General features: G+C 42.2%; 1 protein-coding gene and 1 pseudogene across 17 annotated transcripts in view; one reads left to right on the plus strand and one right to left on the minus strand.

Annotated features, from left to right (window-relative positions):
* The first annotated feature begins 3,306 nt into the window (after positions 1-3,306).
* The window catches only part of EIF2AK2 (eukaryotic translation initiation factor 2 alpha kinase 2), a 52,977-nt gene continuing 33,353 nt past the window's right edge, over positions 3,307-22,930 (plus strand). For 3 of the 17 annotated variants that reach the window (XM_054677123.2, XM_063788792.1, XM_063788796.1), the window contains exons 1-8: positions 3,763-4,046; positions 12,054-12,136; positions 13,170-13,304; positions 14,023-14,143; positions 19,299-19,447; positions 21,238-21,364; positions 22,419-22,495; positions 22,641-22,734. In XM_054677123.2, coding sequence (XP_054533098.1) covers positions 13,186-13,304; positions 14,023-14,143; positions 19,299-19,447; positions 21,238-21,364; positions 22,419-22,495; positions 22,641-22,734 — 687 coding nt within the window. In that variant the 5' untranslated portion in view covers positions 3,763-4,046; positions 12,054-12,136; positions 13,170-13,185. Of the gene's footprint in view, positions 4,047-11,735; positions 11,849-11,969; positions 12,137-13,169; positions 13,305-14,022; positions 14,144-19,298; positions 19,448-21,237; positions 21,365-22,418; positions 22,496-22,640; positions 22,735-22,930 lie in introns of those variants that run through there. The other 14 variants (XM_063788791.1, XM_063788795.1, XM_063788798.1 and 11 more) reach the window with 9 other exon arrangements.
* On the minus strand, positions 11,689-12,620 carry LOC129140992 (ARL14 effector protein-like; annotated as a pseudogene).

Genomic DNA, 22,930 nt, shown 5'->3' on the forward strand with positions numbered 1-22,930 from the left:
ACGCCCGGCCTTCTTTCTGTATTTTGCATGATGAAAGGGACAAGGCAGATCTCTGGGGCCTCTTTTATAAGAGCACCAGTTCCACCACCCAAAGGCCACACCTCCTAATACCATCACATTGGTGATTAGCTTTTAACTTATGAGTTTTAGGGAGGACACAAACATTCAGACCATAGCGATGATTTTATAATAATGTGCATGTGGGGACTATTGACAAGAAGATTTTATAAGTAAGCAAGACAAATTACTAAAGCAGAAACATCTGGGGAAAAGAGCCACAAGAGATATGGTACAACATAAATATGGACCACTCTACAATTTCCAAAAGCAGGAATAACAGTTATTATTTTTCCTCTGCTAGTAAAAAGAGAATTAAGAATAATTGATACATACAAGATTCTTCTATCTGTGTCTGATTCGTTGCTTTAGCATTATACATTTTGATCTAAAAGTCACTGTATTAAAAGAGATAGACTTATGGGATTGACTATAGGTCAATAACCATACTGATATTCACAAAGAGTTATGTAGTAAGGCCTGAGAAGCCCATGTGGATAAACTCACACATATCCTCCATTCCTGCTGTCACAGCCTCTTTATTTGTTAAAACAAGGACAGGGATAGCTGGGGAAAAGGCTAACAGAAGTCTTCTTGCTCAACTGCTTCTCAAAAGCCTCTTTAGAAGTGGTTGCCTTTGGTGAACATTCAAAAGGGAGCCCAATATGCACACTCTGCCCATTCGAAGTGGTTCAAGCACATCATTTCCCTAGACCTCATCATCAGCCCTCTGATATCATTCCTTCCAACTCTCTGAACATCAGCTGCATTGCCAGCCACTGGCTCTGTACAAGCCACTGAAGGAGGGGCCTTTGGATCTTCTTGGGGTCCATGGTTAGGAAGTAAGTGACTAGGTTGCATAAGATGAATCTACTCCAATATTCCTGACTCCCTAAGTATTTTTGATTTCTTCATCTGCATTACTTGGCATTACATTTACATTTAGTGTGAGCTGCCACTAGGCTGATATTATAGTAAACCAACTGGGCAAACTGGCTTAGCGCTCCCACTGCTAGAGGCAGTACATCAACTTTCTTTCTTTTTTTTTTTTTTTTTCTTGCTCTGTTGCCAGGCTAGAGTGCAGTGGCACGATCTTGGCTCATTGCAACCTCCGACTCCCTGGTTCAAGCGATTCTCCTGCCTCAGCCTCCCAAGTAGCTGGGATTACAGGCACATGCCACCACGCCCAGCTAATTTTTGTATTTTTAGTAGAGACGTGGTTTCACCATGTTGGCCAGGATGGTCTCAATCTCCTGACCTCATGATCCGCCCGCCTCGGCCTCCCAAAGTGCTGGGATTACAAGCGTGAGCCACCGCGCTCAGCCTCAACTTTCAGCTTTCTTCATGTCATCTTTAGACTCATTGCCATGTCTATTTCTTGCTTTCTGTTGCTCTTTTGTTGTGTAAAGCATCACCCCTCCATCGGATCTTGTCCATATCCTCTTGGGGCGCATTAGCATCTGATTCTAGTTCTAGGAGTGAAGGCACAGGTAGAGATAGGATATTTGGAGAATCAGCACCTCCTTGCAGGGTGACTGTTTCATGCTTTTCAATGTAGGCTGTACCAGCCTTATCAGACAATGGTGGGAAGCCTGTGGAGACACAGCAGAATTTAGGAGGGCAGTGGCACTTGGATTCATTCAAATCCACCCAAATTCCCAGGGCTTCATTCTTTCACAATCAATGCCCTCAATGTTCACAGAAGAGACCTGATGAGGCTGCAAATGAAAATTTTTGTTGTAATTCTAGGCTGGGCGTGGTGGATCACGCCTGTAATCTCAGCACTTTGGAAGGCCGAGGTGGGGGAATCACTTGAGGTTAGGAGTTCCAAACCAGGCTGGCCAATATGGTGAAACCCCTTCTCTACTAAAAATACAAAAATTAGCTGGGTGCGGTGGCACACGCCTGTAATCCCAGTTACTTGGCAGGCTGAGGCAGGGAAATTGCTTGAGCCCGGGAGGCAGAGGTTGTAGTGAGCCAAGATTGTGCCACTGCACTCCAGCCTGGGCAACACAGCAAGACTCTGTCTCAAAACAATTATATTGTAATTCTGGTGCCTGCAGCACCAAGCTTTGCAGCTGAGAGCCCAGACAGTAGGGAATTGGGCTCCTCAGGGAGTCCAATATGCTCACACTCTGCCCATTCCAAGAGGTTCACCCATATCATATCATTCCCCTGGACCTCATCACCAACCCTCTGATATCATTCCTTCCAAATCTTTCCCCAGTAGAGAAGGCAGATTTTTACATCACCCCTGAGGCTCCCTGAAATAGGAGGGTTTTCTGGTACAGTCATAAAAGCTTGTGTCCTCTGATCATGCTTAAGCTTGCCATTTTTCATTCTTTAAGCTCTCTTGGGCAGTTCAGGGGCTCAAAAAGTCGGAAAAACTTGTCCTTGCTACTGCCATTGCTGCTGCCACAGCCATCCCACACCCACAAAGCTGCCAAATGGACACCCAGCACTGTCAGAGTTTTCTTGTCACCTGGAAATGCCACAAAAAGATGGCTCTGCCTCATGTCTACCTTCTAAACCTCCCGCCAGTGCTTTTCATATAGGGGACTTAAGCTATGCCCAGGACCAGAGCTACAAGGAAAGTGTAGATTTTAGTTGTTGATACCCTGCAATGTGGGGTTGTTGGGGGATGGAGAAGGGAGGCTGGAGAGGATGCCTGCCTAGGTATAATTTTTTTTTTTTTTTTTTTGAATTGGAGTCCCACTCTGTCACCCAGGCTGGAGTGTAGTGGCATGATCTCAGCTCACTACAATCTCTGCCTCCCAGGTTCAAGCAATTCTCCCTGCCTCAGCCTCTGGAGTAGCTGGGATTACAGGTGCCTGCCACCACGCCCAGCTAATTTTTGTGTTTTTTAGTAGAGACGGGGTTTTGCCATGTTGGCCAGGCTGGTCCTGAACTCCTGACCTCAGGTGATCCGCCCGTCTCAGCCTCCCAAATTTCTGGGATTACAGGCATGAGCCACCGCGCCGGCCTAGGCATAATATTTAATGTATATTTGAGGTCTGTCTTTGGACCACCTTCCTCTCTTATCCCAGCTAAGATATTGAGAGTACAAACTCCTGGTTATAATTCTAACTCCGCTGCTTACTACCTGTGTTAATCCAAATTCTCTGTGCGTCAATACTCATTAGTCACTGTGCCAATGAACTCTGGAACTCTGTGTGACTCTGGGAGTGTGTCGCAGTCCATCAGGTGAGTAGAATTTCTATAAATCGAGGACTACTGGTGTTGGACTATGGTAGGAAGCTCCCTGGGGTACTGTAGGAAGCAGGTGGCTCTATTTAGCAGCAGGACTGGCCCACAGGTGCTTTTACAGCGGCTGGCAAGTGTCTGCTCATGAATGGATGGGTGGGAGCGGAGTGAAGGAGATTACGCCCCCAGGCCTCTGATCCCCAGGCTTGTAAAGGTGAGGGGGCCGCGGTGTGGCAAGAGGGAAAGAGTGCTTTGGTGTTTACGCGCCCCGACTTGAACTGAATCCTGGCTTTGCCACTTACGAGCGGCAGGACCCCTGGGTGAGTTCATTTACTCAGTTTCCTCTATTGTAGAATGGAGCTGGTAAGACCCATCTTCCCAACCCCACCCCAAATGTTTGTGTTGAGAGTAAGTGGAACCCTTGATTCGAGAACCTAGTGCGGCCAGCGGACTAGGCCAGCGGAGAACCCTAGGAGCCCCGGGGGCGGGGGATGGGGGTGCGGGGTCCTGGCCGTGCAGGGGCTGCACGTGGGTGCCAAGCCCGCCCGCCGGTGCCAAGCCCGCCCGCCGGTGTCAAGCCCGCCCGCCAGTGCCTCTCGCGCGCACTCTGGATCCAGCGCCAATTTACCCCAATCCCGTAGCAGACGAGGGCTTGTGCGAGAGGGGGCCGGGCGGCTGCAGGGAAGGCGGAGTCCAAGGGGAAAACGAAACTGAGAGCCAGCTCTCCCGAAGCCGCGGGTCTCCGGCCGGCGGCGGCGGCAGCGGCGGCGGCGGCGGCGGCGCAGGTGAGCAGGGCAGGGGGCAGCCGAGGGAGCGCGGGGAGCGGGGGCCGGGGGGCCACGTACGAGGGGCTGCAGGCCCAGCCGGGGCGGGACTCGCCAATCCTGCGTCCCCAGCTCAGGACGCGGACGCTGATCCGAAGCCCCTGGCCCCGGCTGGGTCAGCACTGGGAGAGCAGGCCCAGGTCCGCAGCCCGGGTGTGGGGCCCTCCCCAAATCCAGGGAAAGGATCATGGAGCGGGGTGGGGACTGAAAGCCATTTCCTTCCCGTGAAGAATTTTTATCAGTGCAAGTAACAAATATTTCCCAGGCAGCAGTTGTGGGGCGGGGTCTAGTGGAAGACGAATAGGCCTAGTGGCTTGACACATGGAAAATACGGAGGCCTGAAATACTCATAGACTGGCTGAACAATCTTTGGCTAAAAATCTCTTACATGGAGAGTTGCAGTAGTTTCCCAATTGCCTGGCCGCAGTTCCTGTTCCCACTCCGTATCCTCACCCCTGAACCTCCACCCCCTACCTCTTCTCCACACCTCAGCATCTGGAATGTTCCTTTAGGTAAGAACCAGACTCTGCCCTGCTCCGACCTTCCCCGTAGCTTTCCTGTCTCATCAGAATCCTATAAACATTTATTAAGGCTCACAGGCAAGGCCCCTCGCACCCCCTACTCCGGCCACGCTGGCTTCCTTGCTGTTCCTGGTGCACAGCCAAGCATCCTCCAGCCTCTAGGCCTTTGCACTGCCTGTTTCTTCTTTCTGGAAAGCTTCTTCCCCAGATAACTGCATGGGGAAATCCCTCCCTTATCCTGCACTGCTTCCCATGCCAGCTTATCAGAGCAGCCTTCCTCACACAACCTGCCTATACAAGAAACCCCGCTCTGCCCTTGCTGTTCCCCCTTCCACTACTTCGGTTGTCAACATAGTAGTTATCACCTGGTGACATTTTCTTTCTTTTCTTTTCTTTTCTTTTCTTTTTTTTTTTTTTTTTGAGACAGATTCTCACTCTGTCGCCAGGCTGGAATGCAGTGGCACGATCTGGGCTCACTGCAACCTCTGCCTCTCAGGTTCAAGCGATTTTCCTGCCTCAGCCTCCCAAGTAGCTGGGACTACAGGTGCCCGCCAGCACAGCCAACTAATTTTTTTATTTTTAGTAGAGACAGGGTTTCACCGTGTTGGCCAGGCTGTATGTAGTCTGCTGGAAAGGAAGTGGAGGCATAGCCAAAATAATTTCTGGGCATTAGTAAGATGGACAAATATTATTTTTTAGTGATTATGATGGAGGTTTCTTCCAGATGAGTGAATAAGATGTAGAATCTGCTCCCCAAAGAGCTCACTAATTAGTTTAAAAAGCAGTCAGGGCTGTGATGAAGGTTGGGCAAGGTGGAGTGGCAAGCCCATACTAGCTGACCCTCCAGCCTCAAAGAAGGCTGTGTTGATCCTGATAGATGAGTGGATATTGGTGGGTACAGAGAGAATGCAGATATTGCACTATAAATGTAGAGAAAAGCAGGTGACAAGTCCTGGATGGGGTTTCTGGAGATATTTTGGTACTCACTCATTCATTATTGAGCCTGGTCCCTTACCTGTAGTAATTCATGCTCTATTTTGGAAAATAGTTAAATAAGCAATTTTAATAAAGGGGATGAGCACTGTGGAAGAGCCTGTGAAGGAGTGTCTGGGATTTTGAGCTGAAATCTGTAGGAAGTAGAAATTGACCAGGCCAAGACAGCAGAAGGAACAGAGTCAAGGGCATTTTAGGAGGGAGCAGGTTGGACAGAGGCAGTTGGGAGTTCAGGAGAGAGTCCATGGTGGAAGCGTGCGTTTGAGAACCATCATTGTGTCTGTGGAATTTAAAGCCACAAACCTGGAGGTGATCACCAGGGGAGTGAGTCCAAGTAGAAAAGAGCAAGTCTAAGGACCGGGCCCAGTGATGCTAGAATATCTAGAAAAGGGGAAGTTAGAACCATAGAAAAGGTTAAAAAAAAAAAAAAATAGAAGAAAGGAAGTTGAAGATGAACCAGGAAAGGAGACAGAAAAGGAGTAGCTTGTCAGAACAGAAGAAAACCAGGCCCAGGTGCCATGGCTCATGCCTGTAATCGCAGCACTTTGGGAGGCCAAGGTGGGTGGATCACCTGAGGTCAGGAGTTTGAGACCAGCCTGGCCAACATGGGGAAACCCCGTCTCTACTAAAAATATAAAAAATTAGCCGGGCGTGGTGGTGGGCGCCTGTAATCCCAGCTACTCGGAATGCTGAGGCAGGAGAATCGCTTGAACCCGGGAGGCAGAGGTTGCAGCGAGCCGAGATGCCACCATCACACTCCAGCCTGGGCAACAAGAGCGAAACTCTGTCTCAAAAGAAGAAAACTAGGAGAGTGGGTGTCTTAAAAGTCCAAGCTAAGACAGGGAGAGGAGGGAGAAGAGGATGCGCAACCCCATCAAATGCTGGTTGTAGGTCAAGTAGAGAAGGACTGAGAACTGACTACTGGATTTAGTGATAGGGAAGCCATTGGTAACCTCGACATAAACAATTTCAGCGGCTTGTGGAGACTGCATGATTGAATTGATGTTTTTTTGTTTGTTTGTTTTGTTTTTGTTTTTTTTTTGAGACGGAGTTTCGCTCTTGTTGCCCAGGCTGGAGTGCAATGGCACGATCTCAGCTCACCGCAACCTCCACCTCCTGGGTTCAAGTGATTCTCCTTCCTCAGCATCCCGAGTAGCTGGGATTATAGGCATGTACCACCACCCCGGCTAATTTTGTATTTTTAGTAGAGATGGGGTTTCTCCATGTTGGTCAGGCTGGTCTTGAAGTCCCGACCTCAGGTGATCTGCCCGCCTTGGCCTCCCAAAGTGCTGGGATTACAGGTGTGAGCCACCGCGCCTGGCCACTGAATTGATGTTTTAAAAAGATCATGATGTGGCTGTATTAAAAAAGAAAACAGATAATAACAAGTGGTGGTGAGGATGTGGAGAAATTAGAACCCTCGTGCATTGCTGGTGGAAATGTAACATGGGTGTAACCACTGTGGAAAACAATTTGGTGATTCATCACAAAGTTAAACAGAATTATCATGTGATTCAATTCCACTTATATACCACAAATATTCAGAAGTAGGGACTTAAACAGATATATGTATACCAGTGTTCACAGCAGCATGATTCAAGATGGCCAAAAGGTTGAAATAACCAGTGTCCATTCATAAATGAATGCATGAACAAAATATGGTATATATACACAACGGAATATTATTCAGCCTTAAAAAGGAAAGGAATTCTGACATATACTACAACATAGATGAACCTTGAAGACATTATGCTAAGTGAAATAACCAGACACAAAAGGACAAATACTGTTTGATTCCACTTATATGAGGTACCTAGAACAGGCAAATTTACAGAGACAGAAAAGAGATTAGAAAATGTAAAAAATTAACCAGGCATGGTGCCCACGCCTATGGTCCCAGCTACTCGGGAGGCTGAGGTGGGAGGATCGCTTGAGCCCAGAGTTCAAGGCTGCAGTAAGCTGTGATCACACCACTGCACTCCAGCCTGGGCAACAGAGCGAGACCCTGTCTCAAAAAAAAAAAAAAAAAAAAAAAGAGATTAGCAGAGACTGAAAGGACTGGGAAATGGGGAGTTACTGTTTAATGGGTACACACTTTCTGTTTGGAAAGATTAAGAGTTGTGGATGTGGATGTGGTGGTGGCTACACAACATTGTGAATGTATTTAAAGGCAGGGAATTAATACATTGAAAAAGAGTACATTTCATGTTATGTGTATTTTATCACAATTTTAAAACATAAAAAAAAAAATCACAATGGTTGCAGGGCAGAGAAGGAATTGAAGTAGCTGTCGGAACTGGTTCTGAGATTCTCACAGCAATCCAGGAATGAGGTGGTGTTGGCTTGAACTAGGATGGTAAGTGTAGACATCTTTGAGAAGTAGAAAGATTTTGGTGACAGGACTTAGTTATAGATTAGAAGGCACGGAGAGGAAATGTCAAGGATGCCTCCCAGATTGATGGCTTTCAGACTTGGATAGATGGTGGAGTCATTTCCTGTGAAAGGAAACTTCAAACCAGCTTGGGAGAAGCTCATACATGCAGTACAGGATATTTTGAGTTTAAAGTTCGTTCACGATGTTCAAGTGGAGAATTTGGATAGAGAGATCTGAAACTCAGAGCGGTTCATAAGGAATATGTAAACTTTAGAGGTAATGGCGTATAGATGATCACTGAAATCATGGACGTGAAAGAAATCACCTTAAGGAGAAAGTATGGAGTGAAGAGAAGAGGATTGTTGGGCCATACCAGCATTTAGAGCTACAAAGATTAAGGTGTGTTAAAAAGAGTGGCCCGGCCAGGCGTGGTGGCCCACACCTGTAATCCCAGCACTTTGGGAGGCTGAGGCTGGTGGATCACTGGAGCTCAGGAGTTGGAGACCAGCCTGGCCAACACCGGGAAACCTCAAAAATACAAAAATTAGCTGGGCGTGGTGGTGGGCACCTGTAGTCCCATAGTCCCAGCTACTTGAGAGGCTGCGGCAGGAAAATTGCTTGAACCTGGGAGGCAGATGCTGCAGTGAGCTGAGATCATGTTACTGCACTCCAGCCTGGGCAACAGAGTGAGGCCCTGTCTCAAAAACAAAAAACAAAAAACAGAAAGAGTGGCCCTGGAAGAAAGAAGATCAAAAGAGCTTTCCAAGAAGAATTAAGAGGTTTACAGGATCTGATTTCTGCCTTTATGGATTTACCGATTCTGGAAGTTTCATATAAATGGGAATCATACAATATGTGTGAAATTTTATGTCTGGATTTTTCATTTTGCATAATGTTTTTGAGGTTTATCCATGTTTTTGTTGTTGTGGTTGTTGTTTTTTGAGATGGAGTCTTCGCTCTGTCGCCCAGGCTGGAGTGCAGTGGCGCGATCTCAGCTCACTGCAAGCTCCCCCTGCTGGGTTCACGCCATTCTCCTGCCTCAGCCTCGCGAGTAGCTGGGACTACAGGCGCCCACCACCGCGCCCGGCTAATTTTTTGTATTTTTAGTGGAGACGAGGTTTCACCGTGGTCTCGATCTCCTGACCTCGTGATCCGCCCGCCTCGGCCTCCCAGAGTGTTGGGAGTACAGGCATGAGCCACGGCGCCTGGCCTATCCATGTTGTAGCATGTATCAGTACTTCATTTTTTTTGTGACTGAATAATATTCCGCTGTGTAGATATATTTCACATTTTGTTCACCATTTATCCGTTGATGGACACTTGGTTTGTTTCCACCTTTTGGCTATTGTTAACAGTGCTGCTATGTACATTCCTGTCTAAGTCTTTGTTTGGAAACCTGTTTTCCAATTCTTTGAAATATCTAGGAATGGAATTGCTGGGTTTTATGATAACTCAAAGTTTACCTTCTAGAGGAACCCCAGCAACCGTATTGTTTTACATTCCTATCAGCAATGTTTGAGGGGTCCATTTTCTCCATGTCCTCACCAACACTGATTTTTTATTATTTCCTGATTATTATTATTATTGCCATACTAGTGGGTGTGAAATTGTATTTAGTTGTGGTTTTGAATTCCATTTCTTTAATGACTCATGATGTTGAGTATCTTTTCATGTGCTTATTGGCCATTTACATATTTTCTTTGGAGAGATGTCTGTTCAAGCCCCTTTGCCTATTTTTTTAATTGGGTGGTTTGTCTTTTTGTTGTTGAGCTGTAAGAATTCTTTATATATCTGGTTACTAGACCCTCATCAGATATATGATTTGTAAATATTCTATTCTGTAGATTGTCATTTTATTTTCTTCATAGTGTCCTTTGATACACAAACGTTTTAAATTTTGATGAAGCCCAATTTATCTCTGTTTTCTTTTGTTGCTTGTGCTCTTGCTGTCATAGCTAAGATTTTATCACCAAATCCAAAGTCATGAAGATCTCCCCCGTATTTTCTTCTAAGAGTTTTATAGTTTTGGCTTGTACATTTATATTTTATATCCTCTAAATTTTGTTTATAATTTAAATCATTGCTATAGACTTGGTCCAGTGAGACCTATAAACAGAGGTCTTAATTTACTCAGTGGTTAAATTGTCCTAAAATTGATTTCTGCAAAATTCAGAGGGGAGATTTTTGGGATTTCATAGAGAAATCTATGTCCATACAGTTAAATCCTTCATGATTTCATACACTTCACTTTTTTAAAGTATTAACACTTTTTTATTTGAAGAATACGTGGGGAGAAGAGAAATATATTTCAGCACTTAGATATGTAGATTATTTCCAGAATAGTTTACCACTCAACTAGTCACTTCTGTGTAAATCAGTTTTCCCTGAAGCAAGCACTGTGTTGTTCCCGGCTACAAGCGGTCCTCATTTTGCATGGTACTGTGGGACCATAAAAATGGCCATGCAAAGCAATCTTAATAATCAATGGGGAAAATGATGATTGTTCCATGACCTTTAAAATTCTGCTAAAATATTAAAACTCTTAAGGTCAGTTATAAATGTAGAAAAAAATGCAAAAAAATTTAAAAATATTTAGTACACTGTAATTTAAAACATTAAAAATAGAATTAAAGTGTTTTATTTCATTGTGAAAACTAAGTAGTTTGAATAGGGATTGCCTTTTTTTCTGCCAAGTGACTTATGATACTGAGTAAGCATCTTTTCTATTCATGGCAAACTGTCATACTCCTTTTAAGTTTGGGTCAGCTTCCAGCCTTTTATTGCTTGTGCTTTCAATGTTGTGAAGTATTTCTGTATTCACATTAAATGCTCTTTAGTGTGAAGTTTTTTTTTGTTTTTTTTTTTTTTTTTTTTACCGTCACTTCCTCTGGGACATATTTATCTTTATTGCAATCACTTTTCTTATTTGTGTTGATAAGTTTGCCTTCACTAAGCTCCTATGAATGCACAGCAGGAAGAACAACATTCCCATGATCAGTGACTACTTCTACAAATCCATTTATGTTTGATTCAAATTTCACTTCCAGTGTTATCATTTTTCGTTGCTTTGTTGGACTTTCATCTTTGTTGGCCAGTTCTTTCGATTGTTCACTTCTATAAAATGTCAGGTGGAGGACAAAGAGACAGTGTAACTACGTGCTCTGCTGTGAGTGAACTGATTAACAGATGCACAGGGACCAACCACTGGAAGAATTTGAAACAAGTAACACGACTGGTCAGTGATCATGAAGCATATCTGTTATTTACATCGTGATTTGTAGACTGAAGAACTAGCAGAGAAGTTTGTACTTCCTGTAATTACTCAGAGTTATACTGTGCTACCTAAAATTTTAACCTAGGTTTAAACAACACCAGTTTCCTTACCAGTTTCCTTTCCTTCCTGGTAAGGAAACTGGTATTTAAACTAAATCTAGGTCACTGAAATTTGTGCCCATGGGAACCGTGCACATTGAGGACCTGCCTACACCCTACATGTTTATATTGGTCCAGGCAGGCTTAATGCTGACTACTGAGAAATAGGCTATCTGAATTTATATCAAATAGTGAATCTTAAAGCACCCAAGATGAAAAATTCGTGCACATTGAGGTGATTTTAAAATCTTTGTCATTTGACAATCAAGCTTAAAATGTATCTTAGAGTAACAGAATTTTAGAAATAAAGACCTTTAAAGGCCCCATAGTTTGATACCACAGATTATCCAGCATGTTTATAATGAATTATTTCTCCTCCTTCAATTTCAGTTTGCTCATACTTTGTGACTTGCGGTCACAGTGGCATTCAGCTCCACACTTGGTAGAACCACAGGCACGACAAGCATAGAAACATCCTAAGCAATCTTCATCGAGGCATCGAGGTCCGTCCCAATAAAAATCAGGAGACCCTGGCTATCATAGACCTTAGTCTTCGCTGGTATCACTTGTCTGTCAGAACCAGCGGTTGCATTTTTTTAAGCCTTCTTTTTTCTCTTTTACCAGTTTCTGGAGCAAATTCAGTTTGCCTTCCTGGATTTGTAAATTGTAATGACCTCAAAACTTTAGTAGTTCTTCCATCTGACTCAGGTTTGCTTCTCTGGCGGTCTTCAGAATCAACATCCACACTTCCGTGATTATCTGCGTGCATTTTGGACAAAGCTTCCAACCAGGTACAAGCTGTCTTCGGAATTTTGCACTCAGAAAAGTGGCATCATCTAAGTCAATTACATGCAAATTTTTGGGGGCTAGTTTTTGTGTATGTTAAATGGGTCACAACACGACTTCTGTAAATCCTCAAATCTGTCAGTATAAATTTTTATGTGATGAAAGCAAATTGTATTGTTCCTAGAAAGTGTCGTTCCAGTTCTAAGTTGAAGTAAAAGCATGTCATTTGATGACAATTCTTGCAACATCTTAAAACCTGTGTGACAAGTATAGTAGGTTTTATGGCACTCATTTGTAGTACGAAGCTGGACTGCAACTATCGATCCATCATTCTTGATTCTAGCATATTTTCCTTGTTTTATTTTGTCTAGAGATCTAGGTCACGGGCTGATCACCCTTAGCTTGAGCTCTCCTCCGCCTGGCTTCCGGCAGGATCCACGTCCACACAGGCACACTTGCCTGCCCGTTCGTTTCCCAGCCTGTCCCCATGCTACCACTCCACTTCACTTATTATATATACTCTAAATCTTTTTCTTCTCAACATAAAACATTCTACAATCCTGCAGCCTTTTTACTTTTTTAAGCAGGTAGGCAAACATGTAGTTGATACTCAGTGGAAGCACAGAGCAGAGTTAAAGAGAGGGACCCCCTTTCACTGACCAGTTGAGTTTTTTTTCTTTCCTTTATTTTTTAAAACAATTTCAAAATTGAGATGGGGTTTCGCCATGTTGCCCAGGCTGGTCTCGAACTCCTGAGCTCAGGTGATCTGCCCGCCTTGGCTGGGATTATAGGCGTGAGCCACCATACCTGGCCAAGTTGAGTTTTTAAAGTAGAAAATTTTGGAGAAATTAACTTTATTGTGCAGTGAATGAGAAAGAAAGAACGGTTTTGAAAGAAAGTCTCTGCATTTATGTGAGACTGAGATGAGTCCTATAAAGGGGAGTCTCCCCAACCCCTCTGTCTCCTAAACTGCATTGGGAAACTCAGATTAAATATGTTCTGTGAGCATCACTCATTCAAATGTCTCTTCCATTGTAGGATACGGGAAGAAGAAATGGCTGGTGATCTTTCAGCAGGTTTCTTCATGGAGGAACTGAATACATACCGTCAGAAGCAGGGAGTAGTACTTAAATATCAAGAACTGCCTAATTCAGGACCTCCACATGATAGGAGGTAGGTTGCTATAAAAAATGATATGGCAGCCATAAAAAATGATGAGTTCATGTCCTTTGTAGGGACATGGATGAAGCTGGAAACCATTATTCTCAGCAAACTATCGCAAGGACAAAAAACCAAACACCGCATGTTCTCACTCATAGGTGAGAGCTGAGCAATGAGAACACATGGACACAGGAAGGGGAACATCACACTCCAGGGACTGTTGTGGGGTGGGGGGAGGGGGGAGGGATAGCATTAGGAGATATACCTAATGCTAAATGACGAGTTAATGGGTGCAGCACACCAACATGGCACATGTATACATATGTAACAAACCTGCACGTTGTGCACATGTACCCTAAAACTTAAAGTATAATGATAATAAAATTAAAAAAAAAAGAAAAAAAGATATGACCTTATAAATGTAAGCTGGGAGAATGGCAACTCTGGCACAACTTTGAGGTCAACACTTTTGTTTTGTGAGAGTGCTCTTGGCATAAAGTGGTAACCACGGTGGAGCCACAGATGACTCCGGAGAGAAAAGAGGGTAGAAACCTTTCCATGCTTCAACAAGACATGCTGCTTTACCGTTTGAGGTGACTGCTTAAATGCTATATTGAATGTAGGTTCAAACCCTCAAAGGTAGTCATAGGAGGTAGTGATGACTAGCGTACTTGTTTTTAGATACTGCGTGAGTTGTATAATATTTTATGAATATTCTCTTTGTAATCAGGTTTACATTTCGAGTTATAATAGATGGAAGAGAATTTCCAGAAGGTGAAGGTAGATCAAAGAAGGAAGCAAAAAATGCCGCAGCCAAATTAGCTGTTGAGATACTTAATAAGGAAAAGAAGGTGAGTGATTGCCATTTTTTCCTAGTAAATGGGAACTTGCAAATACATTTTCTATTTCTCTCTGTGAGAAAATACCTTCATACAGAGTAAAGCCATTCACACGTTCCCTTACATTCAAGAGTTTGGTTCAGTCATTCACCCTATCTTCATTTCTATGAAACCCTGAGTGAGAGCCACACCTAGGACACCATGGGCAAAGCTGGATAATAGTTATTTAGAGTGTCAGCAGCAGTTAAATACTCTAAAGTTGAACAAATATGGAAAGGTGAGAAGTGTTCAGTGGGAAATGAGCTGACAGGTTCTGGGAGGAGTCCCCTCCACCTAAATGAGGAAGTACAGTAAAAAAGGAAAAAGAGATGAAAGCGATTGTAGGGAGAATAATGTACAGTGGTCACTCACTCTCTGTGGGGAATTGGTACCAGGACTCCCTGTGGATGCCAAAATTCACTGATGCTCAAGTCCTTTATATAAAATGGCATAGTATTTGCATATAACCTATTTACATCTTCCCATATACAGTTATGCATTGCTTAACAAGGAGAATACATTGTGAGAAATGCACCTTTGGGCAATTTCCTCATTGGGCAAACATCATAGAGGTACTTACACAATCCTGAATGGTACAACCAGTACACACCTAGGCTGTGTAGTATAGCTTATTGCTCCTAGACTACAAACCTGTACAGCATATTATTGTACTGAATACTGTAGCCAATTGTAACACAATGTTTAGTATTCATGTATCTAAACATATCTAAACACAGAAAAAGTACAGTAAAAATACAGTATAAAAGACAAAAGGCCGGGCTTGGTGGCTCACACCTGTAATCCTAGCACTTTGGGAAGCTGAGGCGGGTGGATCACCTGAGGTCAGGAGTTGAAAACCAGCCTGGCCAACATAGTGAAACCCTGTCTCTACTAAAAATACAAAAAATTAGCTGGGCGTGGTGGTGGACGCCTGTAATCCCAGCTACTTAGGAGGCTGAGGTAGGAGAATTGCTTGAACCCGGGAGAAGGAGGTTGCAGTGAGCTGAGGTTGTACCACTGCACTCCAGCCTGGGGATCCTATCTCAAAAAAAAAAAAAAAAAAAAAAAGACAATCAAAAGTACACCCATATAAGGCACATACCATGCATAAATAGAGCTTGCAGGACTGGAAGTTGCCCTGAGTTTGTCAGCAAGTGGGTGGTGAGTGAATGTGAAGGCCTAGGGCATTATTGTTTACCACTGTAGACTTTATAAACACTGTATACATAAGCGACATTCATTTTATTTAAATTTTTTTCTTCAATAATAAATTAACCTTAGCTTACTATAACTCTTTTACTTTATAAACTTCTTATTTTTAACATTTTCACTCTTTCCAAATAACACTTAGCTTAAAACACAAACGCGGCCAGGCACGGTGGCTCATGCCTGTAATCCTGGCACTTTGGGAGGCCAAGGCAGGCAGATCACCTGAGGTCAGGAGTTTAAGATCAGCCTGGCCAACACGGTGAAACCCTGTCTCTACTGAAAATACAAAAATTAGCCGGGCATGGTGGTGGGCACCTATAATCCCGGCTACTTGGGAGGCTGAGGCAGGAGAATTGCTTGAACTCAGGAAGCGGAGGTTGCAGTGAGCCGAGATCGTGCCACTACATTCCAGCCTGGGCGACAAGGCAAGACTCTGTCTCAAAAAAAAAAAAAAAAAACCCACAAAACCACAAACAAACACATAGTATGGCTGTACAAAAATATTTTGTTTCTTTACATGTTTATTCTATAAGCTTTTTTCTATTTTTAAAATTTTAAACTTTTTTTTTTTTAACTTTTAAACTTTGTTGTAAAAAATTAAATCATGGTTGGGCATAGCGGTTCATGCCTGGGATGTCGAGGAGCCATGATTGTGCCACTGTACTCCAGCCTGGGTGACAGAGTGAGACCCTGTCTCAAAACAAAACAAAACAAAACAAAGGCTGGGTGTGGTGGTTCATGCCTGTAGTCCCAGCACTTTGGTAGGTCAAGGTAGGTGGATCACTTGAATTTGGGAGTTTGAGATTAGCCTAGGCAACATGGTGAAACCCTGTCTGTACTAAAAACACAAAACATTAGCCGGGCTTGGTGGCATGTGCCTGTAGTTCCAGCTACTCAGGAGGCTAGGCAGGAGGATCACGTGCCTGAGAGGTCAGGGCTGCAGTGAGCTGTGATCTTCTGACTGCACTCCAGCCTGGGCAACAGAGCAAGACCCTGTCTCAAAAAAAAAAAAAAGAAAGAAAAAAAATTACAACACAAACACACACATCAGCCTAGGCCTACACAGCGTCAGGATCATCTACATCACCATCTTCCACCTCCAGATTTTGTCCCTCTGGAAAGTGTTCAGGAGCAATAACATACATGGAGGTGTCATCTCCTATTGTAGCAATTCCTTCTTTTGGATTACCTACCGAAGGACCTGCCTGAGGCTGTTTTACAGTTTACTTTTTTTTTTTTTTTAAGTAGAAGGAGTAACTTCTAAAATAATGATAAAAAAAAGTATAGTAAATATATAAACCAGTAACAGTTACTTATCATTATCCAGTATTATGTACTATACATAATTGTGTGTGCTAGACTTTTTTATAAGACTGTAGAACAGTAGATTTGTTTACAGCAGTGTCACCACAAATGTGTGAGTAATGCATTGTGCTGTAACCCAAGAGTTTAAGATTATCCTGGGCAATATGGCGAAATGCTGTCTGTACTAAAAATATGAAAAGTTAGCCATTACAGTGGCTATGACCTCATTAGATGACAGTAATTTTTTAGCTCCATTATAATCTTATGGGACCACTGTCATTTATGCAGTCCATTGTTGACCAAAATGTCATTATGTAGTACATGATTATCCTTTAGATCATCTCTAGATTACTTATAATATCTCTAATACCATGTAAATGCTATGTAAATAGTTTTGTTGTTGTTGTTGTTGTTGTTTTTTGAGACAGGGTCGTACTCTGTCACCCAGGCTGGAGTGCAGTGGCATGATCAAGGGTCACTGCAGCCTCAGTCTCCCCAGGCTCAGGTGATCCTCCCACCTTAGCATCCCAACTGGCTGGGACTACAGGCACGAGCCACCACACCTGGCCAATTTTTGCATTTTTTGTAGCGATGGAGTCTCACTATGTTGCCCAGGCTGGTCTTGAACTCCTGGACTCAAGCAATCTGCCCACTTCAGCCTCCCAAAGTGCTAGGATTGCAGGCATGAGCCACCACACCCAGCTATAAGTAGTTGTTATGCTGTATTGTTTAGGGAATAATACAAGAAAAAAAATCTGCATATATTTAGTACAGATGCAACCATCATTTTTTTCCCAAATATTTTTGATCCGTGATTGGTTGAATCCAGGGATTTGAAACCCATGGATATAGCGAGCCCAGTGTTTACAGAGAGCAGGTAATGGAGAACCAATATACATGTGACTGGTATCCCGGAAAATAAGAACAGAGTAAATAGTGCAGAAGAAAATGATCTGAAGAGATTTCAGCAGACAATGTTTATGAAATAAAGAAAGACTTGCCTGCAGATTAAAACAACTTAATAGATACAGGAAAATTTAGAACCACCCAGACCAACATTGATTCTTTTTTTTTTTTTTTTTTTTTTTGAGACAGAGTCTCGCTCTGTTGTCCAGGCTGGAGTGCAGTGGCACAATCTCACTGCAACCTCCGCCTCCCATGTTCAAGCAATTCTCTGCCTCAGCCTCCTGAGTAGCTGAGATTACAGGCACCCACCACCACGGCCAGCTAATTTTTTGGTATTTTTAGTAGAGACAGGGTTTCACTATGTTGGCCAGGCTGGTGTTTAACTCCTGACCTCGTGATCCACTCGCCTCGGTCTCCCAAAGTGCTGGGATTACAGGTGTGAGCCACCGCGCCCGGCCCCAACATTGATTCTTATGAAAGTACTGTGCTCCAGAGATGAGGAAAGAATTTTATAAGCATCTAGAGAGAAGAGGAAAACTATGTAAAATGTAAAAATTTTTAAAGTTTCATGCTGTGCACAGCGACATTATAAACCAGGAGATAGTGTAGCAATGCTTATAAAATGAGACATGAAGTCATTTGCATTTTAGACAGCAGAGGGCCATTCTCAGATTTGGAAAATGTTGGGAAAATTTAGGTTTCAAGGTTCTTTCTTGAAAAATCTACTTAAAGATACCCTTCTAACCAATTTTTTTTAACTCAAGCAAAAGTGCAAAGTATAATTATTAATGAGGTAGAAAATTGAGTCAAGAAGTTAGAAAAAACAAAAAACAGAATGTTTTACCCCCAAAAAGCAGAAGAAAGAAAATAACAGTGGTTGAAATTACTATAAAAGAAATAAAAAATAAAAAAATAAAGATCAATAAAACCAAAAGCTAGTTTTTTGACAAGATTAATAAAATAGCAAAACTCAGCTGGGTGTGGTGGCTCACACCTGTAATCCTAGCATTTTGGAAAGCTGAGGTGGGCAGATAACTTGAGCTTAGGAGTTCGAGAACAGCCTGGGCAATATGGCCAAACCCTGTCTCTACAAAAAATACAAAAAAATTACCCGGGCATGGTGGTGTGTGCCTGTAGTTCCAGGTGCTTGTGAGTCTGAGACAGGAAGATGGTTTGAACCCAGGAGGTCAAGGCTGCAGTGAGCTGAGGTTGCACCACTGCACTCTAGCCTGGGTGACAAAGTGACACCCTGTCTGAAAAAAATTAAAAAAATAAAATATCAAAACTTTGGACAAGATTTTTGTCGGACTAAGAAAAAAAGGTAGAGATAACAATAGTAGAAATGATGCTATTATATTCATCTTTTTCATTAAGTTATGATCCAGTATACAGCTTTACTGTAATATCTCTTGCCTTGTTTTTTGAGATTAGAAAGGATATAACAAGCTAGAAAGTGTTATAGTACTTTCCAAGGACAAACAAGAAAAAGTGACTTCTTTCCTATTGTTAAAATCTATCTTCGTCGATTTTTTTCTGGTAGAGGGAGATAGATAGTCACACTTTTGCTCAAGGTAATATAATAGGAAAATATATAACATCCAAGTTGTCTTTCAAATTGCTCATTTAGTAATTTTATTAGAAGAATGATTTTTAAAAGGTTAAATCTTTGTTGTCATTTATATTAAACAGGAATTTTTTTTCTTTGTAGGCAGTTAGTCCTTTAGTATTGACAACAACGAATTCTTCAGAAGGGTTATCCATGGGGAATTACATAGGCCTTATCAATAGAATTGCCCAGAAGAAAAGACTAACTGTAAATTATGAACAGTGTGCATCGGGGGTGCATGGGCCAGAAGGGTAAGACATAATTTGGCTTTTCTTTCTGTTTCATTGTATTTAAGCAATAAAGTTGGTTTATTTTTGTGTCTAAGTTTCCAGAAATATGTGTCCTTTTAAGCATTCTGTATGCAAGGTTTTACATGATTGATAAGTAATTGGATTTATAATTTGTAATTAAAATGCTTAATTGCTGAAGCCATGGAACCCATTTACCATAATTGATCAAATTAGGGTAATCCTTTATTTCAGAGAAGTAGCTGGATGGTTTAGTCTGTGGAACACCCAAGAGAGTACAGGGTGCCACTGCTCGAAGAATACAGAAATCTTTTCATCATTGAGGACATGATGGTGGTAACTGTCTGAAAACCTCTCTGCCACATGTATAGAATCACTCTTCACCCTTGTCAGATCAGGGAGCTCTTTGTCCAGGTATTTGTCCTTCAAATTTGATTAAATGAACAAATACCATGTATCAGAAGGAATGAGCTTTAGCCCTAGACTATGAGGAGACCGGGATTTGAGGGATCTGATGAGACAGATGAACTAGAGTTTCAAAGTTACTGAGAACATCACCAGTGAGCTAAGATGTGTGGAAATAGGATGAAGAATGGATTGGAACTGAAAAAAGCAGAAATCAAATGAGTATGAGGCAATTGTTTTTCAACTACAACCAACCAGTTAAAGAGAAAGAAGAAAAAAAATATCTACATGGCAAATAGTTCAAATCATCACTTTAGGATACACTTCTATGAATTGACTCAGCTATTTACAGTCATGGCTTTTGAGCCAAAACCAGGAAGAGAAAAATGTTATAGTATTCATTGGAATGAAATAGTCAAAAGTGAATCTGTGAGTCAATCTCAATAATTAAGAGATGATTTTATTTTCTGTAGCTCACTTTTTTGGTTTCTTTAAATTATGCTAACATTAGATACCTAAAAGAAAGAAGAAATCTGTTTGCGGGGGGGCAGTGTCTGAAAAAAATAGGAGCTATAGAAATGATCCAGTCACTCAACCCAGCTATTTAATTCAGGGTCTAGCAGGGAAGACTTACCCTGTTTCGATGTGTTTCTCTCGATGGCTTCCAACAGAAACATAAAGGAAAAGGAGTTCAAATACTGGAATCATTTTGCAGTAATAGATAGTAACCCTGTGATATAAATTGCCATGTCCATTGTTTTATCCCTTAAAAATAGTTCTTATATAATTGTCCAAGTATCCTTGCCTAACCACAAATGTCCTTACATCTAATAGGAGGAGAGTGTGGACTTTAGTATAGGGAATCTGCACTGTAGGGATTTTCTCAAATTTTTGTGCACATGAGCAGATGGCAGACAATGGTGAAGTTAGAGCAGAATCCATGCTTTGCTCTTCCCCTACACTGTAACCTCATAGCTTCTTCTGTGGAAGCCTACTTTCTCTGCTGGCTTTTTCCTTCCCATTTGAGCACCTCTGAAAAAATTCACTGGATCTCTTTCTTTCTTTTCTACCTCCATATCTTTTGACCTTTGGGGAATTAAAAAAAAAATCACCACTTAGTGCCTTTGTGCCAGATCTTTCAGCAAAGCAACAAAAAATTAGAAATTGCCTGGAAAATGCAAGCTCAGATGTCAGCTGATCCTGGGTATTCAGAGAAATTGTCAGGCATGTTACTGAGGGTTTAAATTATGCAAGATATGAACTATAAATCTATCTAATAAATTGGTGTTATCTTAAGATCTCTGTTAATATGTTATTTTTTTTGAATCCTAAGTTGGATTTGCTATATTTTTCATGTTTGGATAAGTACCTTCTATGATTTCTCCTAGATTTCATTATAAATGCAAAATGGGACAGAAAGAATATAGTATTGGTACAAGTTCTACTAAACAGGAAGCAAAACAATTGGCCGCTAAACTTGCATATCTTCAGATATTATCAGAAGAAACCTCAGTGGTACGTATTGCCTTTGGATTAAATTCTTATGTTTTAAAATTCCCTCTGAAGTTGACTTGAGGTTAGACTGTGTTAACATTATGCCAAGACAGCCAGTGATTTAGCAAAATGATTCCTCCATTCTGTGTCGTACCGATGAGCCATGCACCATGGGGCCATGAGGCCTCAGAGGGATAAAATTTCTGGTGGCAACTCAGGGTGGTTTTTAAACTCCAGGCTGGGCTGGGTGTGGTGGCTCACACCTGTAATCCCAGCACTTTGGGAGGCCAAGGCAGGTGGATCTCCTGAGCTCAGGAGTTTTTTTTTTTTTTTTTTTTGTGATGGAATCTCGCTCTGTTGCCCAGGCTAGAGTGCAGTGGCACGATCTCGGCTCACTGCAACCTCCGCCTCCCATGTTCAAGCACTTCTCCTGCCTCAGCCTACTGAGTAGCTGGGACTACAAGCGCCTACTACCGTGCCCGGCTAATTTTTTATTTTTAGTAGAGATGGGGTTTCACTATGTTGGCCAGGCTGGTCTTGAACTCCTGACCTCGTGATCCACCCGCCTCAGCCTCCTAAAGTGCTGGGTTTACAGGCTTGAGCCACTGCACCTGGCCGAGCTCAGGAGTTTCAGACCACGTGGCCGGGGCAACACAGCAAAACCATGTCGCTACAAAAAAAAAAAAAAAAAAAAAAAATTAGACGGGTGTGGTGGCATGTACCTGTAGTCCTAGCTACTCAGGAGGCTGAGGCGGGAGGATTGCCTGAGCCTGGGAGGTGGAGGTTGCAGTGAGCCAAGATTGTGCCACTGCACTTCAACCTAGACAACAGAGCCAGATCCTGTCTGAAAAGAAAGAAACAAACAAAATATCTGCCCTGTGATCCAGAAAAGTAAAATAAAAAATAAAATAAAATCCAGACCAAACATCCAAAAAATGTTATTAATCTTGTAATAGTTTATGGTTGTGGATTTGGTAAATGTGTTGAAATAAATGTGATAGTACACAGAAACTGAGCCTCTGTAGAGAAATAATTAGTTGTATTTAAGCCTACTAAGGGATACTTTTTCTTTCAGAAATCTGACTACCTGTCCTCTGGTTCTTTTGCTACTACGTGTGACTCCCAAAGCAACTCTTTAGTGACCAGCACACTGTAAGTGTAGACAAACAATTGAGATACTTAACATATTCATATTTCTGTCTGAAAGACAGATTTTTATGTTTAAGGAGAATTTAGGGAAAGAAATAAGTGATAAAAACAGAATTAATAAACTAATAGTTACACCCTTTTCTTCTAGCGCTTCTGAATCATCATCTGAAGGTGACTTCTCAGCAGATACATCAGAGATAAATTCTAACAGTGACAGTTTAAACAGTTCTTCGTTGCTTATGGTATCGTATTAGTCTCGAAGCTTCCTCCTTAATCGTATTTTTCTGTGTGTTTCCTCATTTAAAAATAACTTCCAGTATTCCACCATAATTTTTATATTTTTTATCTTATGCACTCTTACTAAATGATAATACCTCAGTAGACTTTTTTTTTTTTTTTTTTGAGATGGAGTCTCCCTCTGTTGCCCAGGCTGGAATG

The sequence above is a fragment of the Pan troglodytes genome, chromosome 12 (genome assembly GCF_028858775.2).
Source record: "Pan troglodytes isolate AG18354 chromosome 12, NHGRI_mPanTro3-v2.0_pri, whole genome shotgun sequence".
NCBI classification, from domain to species: Eukaryota; Metazoa; Chordata; class Mammalia; order Primates; family Hominidae; genus Pan; species Pan troglodytes.